This window comes from Citrus sinensis, chromosome 9 (genome assembly GCF_022201045.2).
Source record: "Citrus sinensis cultivar Valencia sweet orange chromosome 9, DVS_A1.0, whole genome shotgun sequence".
Classification (NCBI taxonomy): Eukaryota; Viridiplantae; Streptophyta; class Magnoliopsida; order Sapindales; family Rutaceae; genus Citrus; species Citrus sinensis.
Window position 1 is genome coordinate 19,066,282 of NC_068564.1, and position 14,439 is coordinate 19,080,720.

Below are 14,439 nucleotides of genomic sequence, written 5' to 3' on the forward strand. Positions count from 1 at the left end.
TTGAAAAAATTAAAATACTAAATAAAATAATTAAATATCAATTTTGGCTTACATCAAACAATCTTAGCCAATGATGTTTCTGATTGGCTTAGAAGAATCGTGGGGATGTTATACTTTTGAAATATTAATTTTGAATAGTAATATTACTCATTAATTTGAATAGGTTATTTTTGCTTTTTTAATTTTTTTACAAATTATTATTATTTTTTACTTACATTGCAAATATAAATTTTGAATCATTTATCATTAATGTACAACCTAATTGAAGATATCCAAAGTAACAATATAAATTATTTTGCAGTTACTTGTTTTGGGAACACAATAACTTAAGAAAGATCGTAATTTAATTAGTAAAGATAAAACATAAGAGCAGATGCTGGAAACAATATAAAAATGCAATATAACACGGTACACACTAATCCTTTATTCTTAATATATTAAAGGGTGGTCTAGGATATTTAAGTTTCCATACCAAAAGACTAACATTTTAATTGAGTGACTCATCCTATATTCAAACCCGTGTGTCACCTCATTTTGTAGTCATTACGAGACATTTCAACTACTACGCATACATCTTGAACGAAACTTTGCTATTCCATCAAGCAGTACAAGAGACTTGCGGGAATACGGTTACTCAATTCTTTATGGATAGACTTCAATGAGGGATCTCATGCCAAATATAGGTGTTATTTTGTAGTGACTGAAACCAGCGTCGGAGAATAGCTTTGCCCATTCACTTTCAGTTCTCTCTTTTCCATTAGCGTTAACGCTCATCAAAATGTCAAACAAGAACTTTGTTTCGGTTAATTCGGGTTCCTCTTCCTCTGCATTGATAACAATATCTATTATTATGACCTTTCCTCTCTTACCATTGCTTGCAATTGCTTCTCTGCGTTTCTTCAGTATCTTCAACCCATCCTCATCACCTAATCCATGAAAAATCAACTGCAACCATGCCAATCACTCATTTAATTAATATCCACTACTTATAGTGCAGTTCTGTTGTTTGATCTGACATTTTAGTTAAAATATACTTTTTCTTTTTAATAAAATCCCAGTTCGTGCGTGTGTCTATCTATCTATCTATGCGCGCACACATACACAAATCATACTTTTTAGAATGCAGATTGGTTGTTTTAAATATTGTAAAATAATTTTATAGTGTTGTAGATAAAACGCTTTACTACTCCGCCTATAAACACACACACGCACATATAAATACATATACATATAAGTTATGAAAAAATAAGTTTCAATGTTATACAAGCCTTTACCAATATGGTAAACTTCGAATCTACACTCGAAAAAATGAGGGTAACCGCACTAGAGAATGACTACGTAAATGATCATGCTAAAGCCTAAACTTCTAGATTCTGTAAAATCCAAATGTTAAATTAAATTTAGAGTTGTGTAGCATTTTGCTTTTACTTTAAATCTGATTTGGATCATTCAAATCCTGATTTTGTAAGATTCTAACGTCCGGATATGTGTGCTGCACACAGAACAATTGAAATAAATCATCTGGTATTTACGAAAACGGTTAAGAAGTTGTTTTAAATTTTTAAAATTGGATCTTACCTTGAAGAGAAAGGCATCTGCCGGAGGGATAAACTGAAACATGTCACCTGCTATGTATTTCAAGTTGTCGGCCTCAGGCAGGTTAGCAACAACATGCGGGAGGTCGAGTACAGTGCATTTGATGCCAGGGAATGCTTCAGAGATGATTCTGGAAAGCGATCCGTTGCCACCTCCTACGTCAACCAATGAGCCCAACCCTTCAAAGATTTGCTTGCACTCGGCTTTGACAACAAAGCTTGTCAGTATTTCAGTGTCACTGGCCATTGCTTCATTGAACCGCTGGTTTATTCCAGGGTTTTGATTCATAAATTCCCAGAACTTGATTCCATGAACAGTTTCCCACAACGTGAGCTCAGTCCCTTTGAACCAACTACCTAAAGACTGAAATGCAGCGACAAAACATGGGTCAAGAAATACTGAAACAGTTGGTGATAAACAGTAGGGCTTGTCTTTGATGAGCAGAGTAGAAGCAGCTGTGAGCCCGTATGCTTCTTCTTGTCCATTGACTTTGGTTTTGTTAAAGCAGCCCGAGTGAACTAACAAGCGCATGAGCCTGAATAAACCAGTCGTTTTTGTAGGCTGAATATCAAGTGCCGAGACCAACTCAGAAAGAGTGATGGCCCGTCCGTGGCTGTGAATTATATCCGCTATGCCTAGCTCAATCGCGCACTTGAGTGACATCGAGCTTAAATGATTAAACATGAGCTTATACAGTTGAGCTTGGCCTTGAAACAACTCTTTTGCTCCTAGATCTTGATTCGCATCCATAGATACTGATGATCAATTAAATTAAGCTTGCCTGATTGATCATACACTATAATAGAGAAGCACATTATATATAATCACGCTTGCTCGCAAATGTGGACTAACTTTATGCAAGCATGTTTGACTCCTCATGTGAATATTTGCAAATATGATTTGTTATAATCTAACAAGTTACAATCTAACAATACTGTTAGCATGACTTCGTAATGATGCATGCGCATGAGAAAAGGACAATAAGATATATTTACTGATCAATGATTCAATTATTACAACACCGTGATTGGCAGGGTGTGATGTATATACAGGCACATTTTATATATTCAATGTGCTGGTCTGTTTTTCAAATTTTTAAGGCATTAATTCGAGTCAAAATAATCGCACTCGGAGTACGGAGGTAGAGTTTTCAATTAATTTTATTTTGTTGGCTATTCAAATTTAAATTTGACAAAAGTTAGAGAGTTAAAAGATTAATTTGAAATCATTTATCTCCTTATCTTTTAAAAAATAAAATTCGAAGAGGTGCAGAGATTTTTCACATTAATATTTTACAATTTATTCATCGGTTGGCTGACAATACCAATATATATAAAAAAAAGATAGTATAAAAAATAGTACGCCATCACTGAAAAAAAAAAAATTCATTACAAGAAAAGAATTCACCACAACACAAGAATTTTTTTAATTTTTTATGCTTTTGTATTAAATTTTGTGCTATTTTAAATACATGCAGCATTATTCATTCACTAAACGCATATAAAATTTCTAAATTAACCATCTTTATTAAAAATTATCTCTAGATTCTTTCTCCTGCCAACACTTAGCCAGCACTATTCCTATTGCTAACTATAGTGTATCTTTTGATAGCTTCAAAAGGATAAGAAATGATAAGAAATTTATAGCTTTGAGGCGCCCCATAAACAAACACACACGGGCATTAATAAGGTTTAAAGCAGACAATATTTTGTCAGGTATGAGCGAGGTCATGACATTATGGTATCAGAGCGATTCTGCGTGTCCTCTTGAGCGATAGTGGGGCAAATCTCAGCAAAGATGCTGACTCCCTAAGGGGGTGTATATAACACCCTAGGCGAATCCCATATCGGCAAAACATGGGAGAGATGTTGAGTTCATAAGGGGTGATCCACACCTTACTAATAATCTATTTATGGTTGATTTAATTGGTCAATGCATCGACAGCTAAGCAGAGATGGACATAGTTTTTAAATCTCAGCCATTAGAGACACTGAGACTATATGCACATGCAGATTTTATTTATAGATTAAATCCAGATGACTTTTGATCAAAATAAAAATTTGAAAGATACTTCCATTATTGTGGCAATAATTGCATTTATGAGTTGTTGAGTGCTTCAATAAACTTTAAAACCCAACCTTAAATGCACCCACTTGAGGCTCATGCATCTTGATCAGAAAAAGCAAATGAATATACGACATGGTAGAATATGAATATCGCAATTTTCTTTTCTATTTTTTCGCTTTTTATTTTTAAAGAGTTGTAAAGATGCCACTGCCATTATGAATCACATTTCAGATGCAGCAAGTGATAAGTGTTCAGAAAAAAAAAAAAAAAAAGTCAAAGGCCAAAACTGATAATGTCATTATTACCTTTTCCTTAGAGCATTGTTTCTAAAACTTGCTTGCTTCATCAACAATTGGAGAAACTAAACTTTCCTCGCACATGATACCTTCAAATCAATGCCACTCATCATATATCTCAAAACTTCTGAATGTCTTTTCCTTTTTTGTTCTACAAAACTAACTTCCCTCCATCAATCTCCACCAAAACTTTATGCTCTTTAGTAAAGCCTACTAGAGTTGGATAATATTCATATTTAGGAAATATCTTACTTGAGATGCTGAACACTCTAGTCCATGTGATTCTTTCAATTCCCAGGCCCCGAAACTACGGTCCTTTTGGTCGTTGAAAATGATAAGGCGGTCTCTCCAATTTCTCTAGTTTACAACATACGTATTTTGGTCAGTATGATCTTGCAAAGACAAAATCTCTTCGAATCTTTCTTCTATCAGATCGAATGACACAATTACATACTTCTTCTCAGAAGCTCCTTTTTGCATTTCAAGCCAATGCAGTAGGTTATTTGACAGAACTCCTATTCTGAAGATATCAGCACTCCAAAGAAAGTACTAAATTTCTTTCCAGGAACCGTTTTTCAGGGGAAAAAAACAAGAAGTTTAGTTTCCCTGGAAACGTTTCCATTTCCAATAGTTGAAATAAAACATCTAATCACTTTATAATCATCACCAAAGATATCATAACCAAACCCATTTGAAAAATCATCTTGTTCAGGAAAAGGATCAGGCATTGAGAATTCCCTGGAAACTCGAGTACTCAGGTTCCACAAAACCATGTTGGTGGAATCAAAATATATGCACACCATGCCATTACAGGATCCTATAATAGTAGCATCATCTTCAGGAATTTTTTTCCCAGGATAACCAAGTTGCAGTGTTACATTACCGTTTCTCAGATCACCAAATCCAAATGCTCTATAATCGATGGATTGAAGTGGAGAAGTCGTGAGTAAGACTCTACAAATTTTACCACTGGTACCGGACTTTTAAAATTGCTTGTTAGAGTTGGAATTTGGCAAATTGAGAATTAGAGATTAAAGAAACCCATGTCTTGGATACACACTTAAACCATAAAAAGGGACCTCAATAGGTAGCCGCGATAGTGTATCAGTAAAAATATCTTGTGGAAGTTTGGCCATGTCTATTTTAGCTTGATTTTGTGTAAATCTGGATCATGGAACCATTTTTGATGATTTTTCTACAAGTGTGCTTTACAAGATGTGCTTTTTTTTTTGGTTCATAATGTTAAGATGACTTGTAATTTGTACATAGTGAATTGAATAATCAGTACATTGCACTGACAGCAAGACTACTATACTAGAAGATTAATTATTTATTGAAACCAAGATGACTCTGATTAAATCAACATATGTTTTTCTAAAAAACTATTTTTCCTTTTCTTCAAAAAAAAAGAAAAAAGAAAAAGACATTGACATCAGAATTCAAAAATTGTTACACAGGTCCTTTTGTGTTTAGAAATAGTCACACAGAATTTTAGATTTGTCTAAAAAATTTTGTGCATCTAGAAAAGTGTTTACGTTACCAATTTATATTGCCATTTCATTATGGAAGAAACAACTGGTAGCTTGTTGAGAAAATAATAAAGGTATAATAAAAAATTGTAACATACAAAACTTGTTCGCAAAAACGAAAATAATGGAAAATTTATGTTTGGAGTCACTTTGAAAAAAATACCTTATGATTTTTTTTTCTCATCATTTTTTTTCGGAAAAACGGAAAATGAACTCATGAAATGACAGAATGCCTGATTTGGAGTTTGTTCAAGATCAAGAGCTTGACTTGAAACAAGAATGCAATAGCCTCTGGATCTAATAACATCTTCTCACAGTAAGTTTCGTTCAATTTGTGAAATTGTGTTGATCGTTTCATTTGAAAAAAAATATTGGGCTCTCTCTATAATATCGCAAAATAAAATTAAAGGTGTGACAGTAAATGATACATACAAAAGTGTATCTAGTCCGCATGTCCGAATTTTATAAAATCTAAAGGCTTGTTTATTAAATGTTTGAAGTCTGAAATTCTATTAATTTCATATTTTTAAAAAAATTTGCATTTTTGTTTCTAATTTATCTCTGATTTTCAAATATTTACATTTAAATATAATAAATAAACTTTTGTAATTTTTACCAAAATAGAGAAAAGGTCTAAATGAGAAGTAAATGTTATATATTCCAAAACTATCTCTATAAAATATACTTATTTCCTAAACTATAAAATTTAATTTTTTTATTTAAAAGGATATACATATCAAATAATCATGTTTAATATTTTTATATTTATAAAAATAAAAAGAAGCCATTTATATTCAGATATTTAAAAAAATATTGCTCAAATATTTGTATTTATACTTTAGAAAAATTAAAACTCATTTATATTTCAGCTAAAAAAATTAAATATTACTTTCATTTGGACTTGGAATCAAAATTGTCAAAATTGTACAGTGATGTAATATGTAATATATAATTTTTTAGGGTCATGCTACGTCACATCATATGTTACATACAACAACGCTTGAATTGTCACGCTAAATAATAAAAATTACAATAAGTGAAACAATTGAGCTGTTATAGGTTGACTCATGAGTTTATTTAAATGTTACATTACATTTAAGTGAGTCAAGCCCTAATTTTTTTTTATTCTAGTTAAAATTTGAATTTTGTAAAATTGAAACATCTGGTCCTAAGCATTATTAACTAAATAATACACACAAGTATGTAATTAATTAAAGTATAAAATACTATTAAACTACTTATAAAAGACAACTATGTTGATATACATTGCCCACCACATGTGGAATTCATGGATTTCAAATAGTCACATCTGGTCCTAAGTAACAAACCATTGGATACAAATATGGCAATTTGTATTACTCTACTAAAGGCCTGCAATGGAATCATCTCACACAATCTTGTGACATGCAAACTCGCGAAAAAAAAAATGATAGCTAACTATCATTCAAGTCTAGATTTTCTTCGTAACTTAGCCAACAGCTAGCTAATGTCTAAGTTTATAATGAATCCCAATAATTCAAGAAAAATATTTCTTCCATATATAATTCCTCTATTCTTGATATAAATACATGATCCGTCCTGTACCCTAAGAAAATAAGTCAATAAAGCATTCAACCCTTTATAATGTTAGGAAAAGAATTCACACAAACAACTACAAAGAAAGCGAAAGCAAACTTTTTCCCTCCTTGTGTGCTTAAAATGGAATATGCATCACAAATTAATACGCAGAAAATAAACCAATACAATCAAAAGTAATAAATCAACTAGAAGAGACACAAATTTTTACATAGAAAACCCAAATTGGAAAAAACACTATGAGATTATAGTCCAATATAATGTTCAACTAAATAAATAATGGGATTAAAACACAAATTCTTCTTTAGATAACATTAGATATTAACAACATCAACAATCTCAACAATTTTGGCTCACAATAACACTCTAATATCTATCTCTCTAACAAATGAGTATTTTAAATAACAGCCACCGAAAGGATAAAATAAAAATCAAGACTAGTAAGAATGTAGAGGACTATGCTGAGAACTTACATTCCAAATTCATGAGAAAACAGAGTTAATTCTCCTTCTAATTGTCCAATCAAATATTGAAACCCTTACTCAAAAATTGAATAGTCAGCCATAGGCTCTCTTTTTTCTAATTGATTCTGATCTAGCTACGGGTGCAAATGTTTCATCAAAATCAATTCCTTCTTCTTGGTTGTAACCTTGAGCAACTAATCTAGCTTTATTCCTTATAACCACACCGGATTCATCCATCTTATTCCTAAAAACCTATTTAGTAGCTATGATAGATTGATGTTTCGGTTTAGGAACTAATTCCCACATATTGTTTCTCTCAAATTGATTTAACTCCTCTTGCATTGTCATAATCTAAGATTCATCATTTTCTGCATCCGCAAAGGATTTGGGTTCAATTCGAGAAATAAATGCATTATGCTCACAAGCATTCCTAGGTGATGATCTAGTTGTAACACCTCGTGAGGGATCTCCTAAAATTACATCCTTAGGATGTGAAGAAATATACCTCCACTCCTTGGGGAGTGCTTGAGAAGTACCTTCATGTTGTTCCATATTTGTTTGCTCTTCTTGTCCGTTCTCTTGATTTCTTTGTGGAGCATTCTCTTGTTTATCCTTTGATGATTCTTCTTGTAACTCTCCATCTGCATCATCATAAGTAATTCCTTTCTACACAGAGGAGGGGTTAGACTCATCAAATGTAACATGCATAGATTCTTCTACAATTAGAGTTCTTTTGTTATAAACTCTATAAGCTTTACTTGAATTTGAATATCCAAGAAAAATACCAACATTAGATTTTGGATCAAATTTGCCAAGATTATCTTTTGTGTTCAAAATAAAACATTTCCATCCAAAAACTTTGAAATAACCAATATTGGGTTTTCTATCTTTCCATCATATGGAGTTTTATTAAGATTAAATCTAATCAACACACGATTTAAAACATAACAAGCGGTGTTGACGGCCTCGGCCCAAAAATACTTAGGCAAAGAATTTTCATTCAATATAGTCATAGCCATTTCTTGAATTGATCTATTCTTTCTCTCAACAACTCCATTTTGTTGTGGAGTTCTAGGTGATGAAAATTGTGCACAATGCCAAGATTATTGCAAAAGGTTTCAAATGCATAGTTTTCAAACTTGCCTTCACGATCACTTCTAGTGCATACAATACCATACCCTTTTTCATTTTGAATTTTCTTACAAAGTACTTTAAAAGCATCAAGAGCATCATCATTATTAGTTAAGAATAATACCCATGTGTATCTTGAAAAATCACCAACAATTGCAAAAGTGTAATATTTTCCATTCAAGCTAGCATACCTTGAAGGTCCAAACAAATATACGTGAAGAAGTTGAAGTTGTTTTTAAGTGAAAATATGATTTTTGTTTTTAAAAGATGTTTTGATTTTTTTTTTCCAAATTGACAAGCTTCATAAATTCTATCCTTTTGAAAACCGATTTTTAGAAGACCTTTGACTAAATCATTTTTCAAAATTTTTGAAATCAAATCCATACTTGCATGTCCTAGTTTTCTATGTCATAACCAACTATCATCATGCAATGCCGAAAAACATTTATCAAGAGTAGATGCACATTCTATGTCAATTATATAAACATTACCACATCTATTTCCAACAAATAAGATCTTGCCATCACATGAATTCTGAATGACACAACTAAATTTATCAAAAATAATTTTATAACCTTTGTTACATAATTGACTAATACTAATCAAGTTGTGTTTTAAGTTCTCAACCAAACATACATTCTCAATTAGAGTTGATGAAACTTTACCAACATTTCCAATTCTGAGAATTTTGCCTTTTGAGTTGTCTCCAAAAGATACGTCTCCACTATTTTCAATTTTGGTGAAGCTTGAGAACCATGTATAGTTTCCGATCATGTGCCTTGAACAACCATTGTCCAAGTACCATTTATTTTTCTTCTTCTTCATGCCCTGTAGAGAAAATTTCAAGTTTTAGGTACTCAAAGCTTTTTGGGTCCTTGAGAGTTAGCAATGGTTCCTTTTGGAACCCAAATGCATTTCATACCATAATATGTATTTCTTTTTACTGAACACCTATTTTTCATATGACCATCTTGATTATAGAAATGACATACAACTTGATTGCTACTAGATGTACTCTTCACAAAGTAGTTCTTATAATATTTTGTTTCAAGTTTGGCTTATACCCAATACCCCCTTTGTCAAACACACTTTTTTGTGAATTGAGCATGTTATCCAACATCTTTTGCCCATTTGTAAATATTAAAACAATCTCATTTAACTCATTTCCTTTTTTCTTAAGCGTTTCATTTTCATTTTTCAAATCATCTATGTGTGATTCTAAATGCTCATGTGAGGTGCTAGCTTTCTTATTTGATAATGCAATTCTATCATGCAATGTTTTGTTCTCTACTTCTAAGCATGTAATTTTTGCGTTTAGAGATTCATTTTCATTTTTGAGCTCTACCATTTCCTTTTTAAGACATACATTCTTTTTATCAATCTTCATCAACTCATTATGCAATTCTTTAAAAGCATCACACAATTCATCATAAGTAGGATTACTTACCTCATTGAGATTATCATCATCTCCTATTGCCATGAGTGCTAGGTTTGATACTTCTTGCGACTCTTCTTTATCACTTGAATCTTCATCGCTATCATCCCAAGTTGCAACCATGGATTTCTTCTTGAGTTTGTTGATAAGTGGGCACTCCGATCTTATATGGCCGGATTTTTTACATTCATAGCATGTGATTACCTCTTTCTTCTCCCTTTGGTTCTTGAAGTTTTTGAATTTTCTTCATTCATTGGTTTTCTTGAAAAATTTTCTGAACTTCCTTGCTAGCATGGCCAGCTCTTCATTATCCGGTTCACTCTCCCCATCACTCTCATATTTTGAGGCTTTGAGAGCAATATTTTTCTTCTTCTCCTCATGTCTTTTCTCTGCTGCCAAATATTCTTCATATAAAATGAGAGAACCAATTAAATCATCAAGGGGTAAATATTTAAATTTTTGGCCTCTTCAATAACAGTTCTTTTAGGTCTTCATTCTTTTGGAAGTGACCTAATGATTTTCTTAACTTTCTCGCTATTTAAGAAGGTATTTCCTAGAGCTTCTAGGGTGTTTACTATGTCCGTAAATTTAGTATACATAGAGTACACACTCTCAATTTGTTCCATTTGTAACAACTCATATTGTCGAGTGTACCTACTAATCTTCGACTCTTTCACTTGATTTGTGCCTTCATAGACAACTTCAAGTTTGTGCCAATTTTCAATGGCACTCTCACAACTAGATACTCTATGGAATTCTTTCTTGTCAAGAGCACAAAACAAGGCATTAATTTCCTTGGAGTTTAAGGACATATTTCTCTTTTCTAACTCACTCTATTGACTTTATGGTTTAAGAATATCATCTCCTACTTCATTTTTAATCATAGGCATGAATGGACCATCACAAACAACTTCCCAAATTTCATAATCTAAAGCTTGCAAATAGATTCTCATCCTAGTTTTCCAATACGCATAGTCATTACCGTCAAAGAACGGTAGTCTAGTTGTGAATTGTCCTTCTCTAAAGATTGAGTCATTTAGGGTTGCCATGGATATTTTACTCTAGACGATTAAGTCCTAACAAGAGAACAAGGCTCTGATACCAAATGAAATTCTAGTTATGCAACCCAAGAGGGGGTGAATGGGGATTCTAAAAATTATTAATTTTTAAAGCAAAGCTGAATGCAAATCTAAAACAAATTTAAAGCAATAAAAAATAAATTTATTACAATATAAAAAGATAAGGGAAGAGAGATTCAAAAACAAGGATTTTTATGTGGCTCGGCCAACCTCACCTACGTCCATGCCTTCAAGCTTTCCGGGCTTGAGGATTCTACTAAGCAAGCCTCCAAGGCTTCAAATGCTTACACTTGACTTCTAAGGTGTCAATAAACCTTTACAACAAGAGATTATCTCCAAACTCTTAACCCAAGTGTATCTCAACACTTACAATCACTCAATTTGATTTTAAAGAATGTTACAAAATAAATCTCTCTCACACAATGTGTTTGATTACAAATGAAGATTCAAAGTATGAGTAACTGAGATGAATACAAGAATTTAAGGTTAATGAATGTTGTATTCTCAAGGTCTTGCTCAATAATAATTGTTAGAATCGTTAAAGTTTGAATTTGATTGAGTTAATTTATAGTTGGAGCTGAAAACTAGCCGTTATTGACTTTCTGCACATTGTCGGATCATTGTTAACTAGATATCGGATCACCGTTTTGAATAGTCAATATGACCATTGGACTAAATTTTTAAATTGTCGGATCGCCATTATCTAGATGTCGGATTACCGTTACTGTTCAAAGACTAATCTTCGATTCTGTTCGATGTCGATGAGCCGTTATCAAGATGTGGGATCACCATTTTCTGCAGTGACTGCTACAATGAACTGTTTTTGTAAAATTATAGTTTGGCCCTAAAAATTTTATAAAATTATACTATGGCCTAAAACTTTATAAAACTTGTCAAATAGGTCCATTTACAGGATTTGAAGCAATACTTGTTATTATCAAAATTCTCAAAGCTTTTTCAATTGAAACCATTAACATGAGAATAACCAAAAATATTTTCATAGAATATAAAGTCTTTATAAAGTGAGAATGATGATTTAAAAGTATATGAAAACTATTTTGAGTTTTTAAAAGATTAATCAATCTTAATCAAGTTTATTATCATTAAAATCAATAATAAAAAAATATTTATGTTAACAAAACTTTGGTAGTGGTTTTCTCACCACCGAGCCCCTTCTCTCTCATTGTTTCATTTCTCGTAACTCTATCAGGGTAGGCCTCATTATAGTAACCATATTTTCAACAGCTAAAACAAATAATTGGGAGATTCTCATACTTGACTTTCTGGACCTTACCATCCAAAAGCAATTATAAGACCAGAGGATTTGAAAATGAGACTTCAACTGCAATTCTCACAAACTTGCCTCTTGTCGCGAACTCCGTATTATAATCTATCCGAACAACATTGCCAATTTTATGTCCAATCATCTTAAAGATGCGCTTATGATAATAGTGAAGTGTCATCCTAAGTAACCTAATACATAATATGATAGAATCACACTTCTTCTTCAAACTATCAAACTGTGGCGACCACGGCTAGACGATTAAATAATGCCCAATTATCGTCCATGGTCCTTGTGTTAAAATAAAACCCATGTCTTCTTTGGATTTAAACCGGATTAAGAAATACTTATTTTCCAAATCAATAACGTTAAAAGTTGTAGTTGAATTCTATAACGCTCCCAAACGATTACAAAGGGCCCGATAGCGAATCGATCGCCCAAGTAATTTAACCACCACCGCATACTGCAATGGCCTAACCAATTGTGCATGCATTCTCAGAGAGAAAGAAATAGATGGCATAGTCATCCCATGTTCAACCATAATCTCTTCGGGCTCAAACTCCAATACATCATCTTCTGTAATTAGATCCTCCGCAATAGTTCTTTGAGACTCCAACAGTTTGTGCCTGAAAGAGAGAGTGACCAGATTATCTCTGTCAGCTCCTAAATTGAAAAAAAAACTGGCATTCTTGGTTGAACGATCATCTCTTAAGAGCGGGGGGTCGGCTTTTTTGAAATCCATCTTTCACGATCTAGATATTTTAAGGATATCTGTTGTTTTAATTTTTAATTAAATAGAAAACAAGTATTGTGTAAGCTAGCAGAGTAGAGCGGGGCAAAAATGCAACACTCCACTATATTATTTACTTAAAAATACTTAAAAATATAGTTACTTTTAATATAAATACGAATTCTAAAAGTTTACAACAAACAAACATTCTTACAAAAAGTAAGAGTCATATAAAAACTCCTTAGTATAAAAACTTTATTTTACACAAAACTAAGATGTTTATTTTTATTGAAACAAAGCTGAGCCCAGTATAAAATCCCAAGGTCTATTATGCCCATATGCACTTCGTCTTGATTAAGACTTGACGCCAACTTGCCCTACTCATCGTTACCTGCAATCTAAGGACTTAGGGAGCTAATGTCAAGTAAGATAACACTTTGATGCATGTATAAATTATTATGCATATGGATTACCATATTAAGCTCTTAAAATAAACTTAGAAAACACAAAACTACTTTATTTACGCCCTAAGTATATTGCACTACAAAGCTGGCATTTTTACTCTTTAAACAATATGCCTTTGGGCCTCATTAGTTGATCTTTTGGGTGTTACATATCGCCATCCCCAAAATATTTCTTTTAACTTAGCTTTGAGGGCTTCCCCTCCTTAGAATTTTGCCACCTGGTAGTACAACTACTTATTTTTCATACATTCATTTTTTGAAACATTTTCTTTATAATGTAGTCCATGATATGCATGCATCCAATGCAACTTATAACATTTGAAATTCCTCGATGCATAACAAAATCAACACACAACATTATTTAAAAACAAGAGTCTTTAGTATAGGCGGCATACCCGACCATAGCATAATTAAGTATAAGTATCACATATTAGGCGGCAGAGTCGACCATAACATCACATATTATGTGCCAGAGCCGACCATAGCATCATATATTAGGCGGCATGGCCGACCATATAAAGATATAACTAATCACACTATAATAGCCATCATAATATAAAGGAATTGTTAAAACTGAACTTAAGTATGAAAAGAATTTTATCCTTACATTGTAGTTGAAGTGTTACTTACCTCTTGATCTTGACTTCTCTATATCTTTCTAAATTAAGGATTCATTTACTCTTGTTATTATGACTTAGAATATAACGGAATTAAATTTTTAGGTTGCATTGAAAATGAGAAGTGGTGGGGGGTATTTATAGAATTTCTTAAAGTTAATGGATGGTTAGGAT

At 32.4% G+C, this 14,439-nt stretch overlaps 1 protein-coding gene and 1 pseudogene across 1 annotated transcript; both read right to left on the minus strand.

The window, feature by feature from the left end:
• Nucleotides 1-326: 326 nt before the first annotated feature.
• Nucleotides 327-2,398, minus strand: LOC102624084 (trans-resveratrol di-O-methyltransferase-like). Its single transcript, XM_052433295.1, has 2 exons — nt 1,579-2,398; nt 327-945 (listed from the first exon to the last, which is right to left on the minus strand). Exons 1-2 carry the CDS (start codon nt 2,344-2,346, stop codon nt 643-645), a joined length of 1,071 nt encoding a protein of 356 aa, XP_052289255.1. The 5' UTR covers nt 2,347-2,398; the 3' UTR covers nt 327-642.
• A 1,657-nt stretch (nt 2,399-4,055) lies between these two features.
• Nucleotides 4,056-5,095, minus strand: LOC127899908 (F-box protein CPR1-like; annotated as a pseudogene).
• Nucleotides 5,096-14,439: the final 9,344 nt, after the last annotated feature.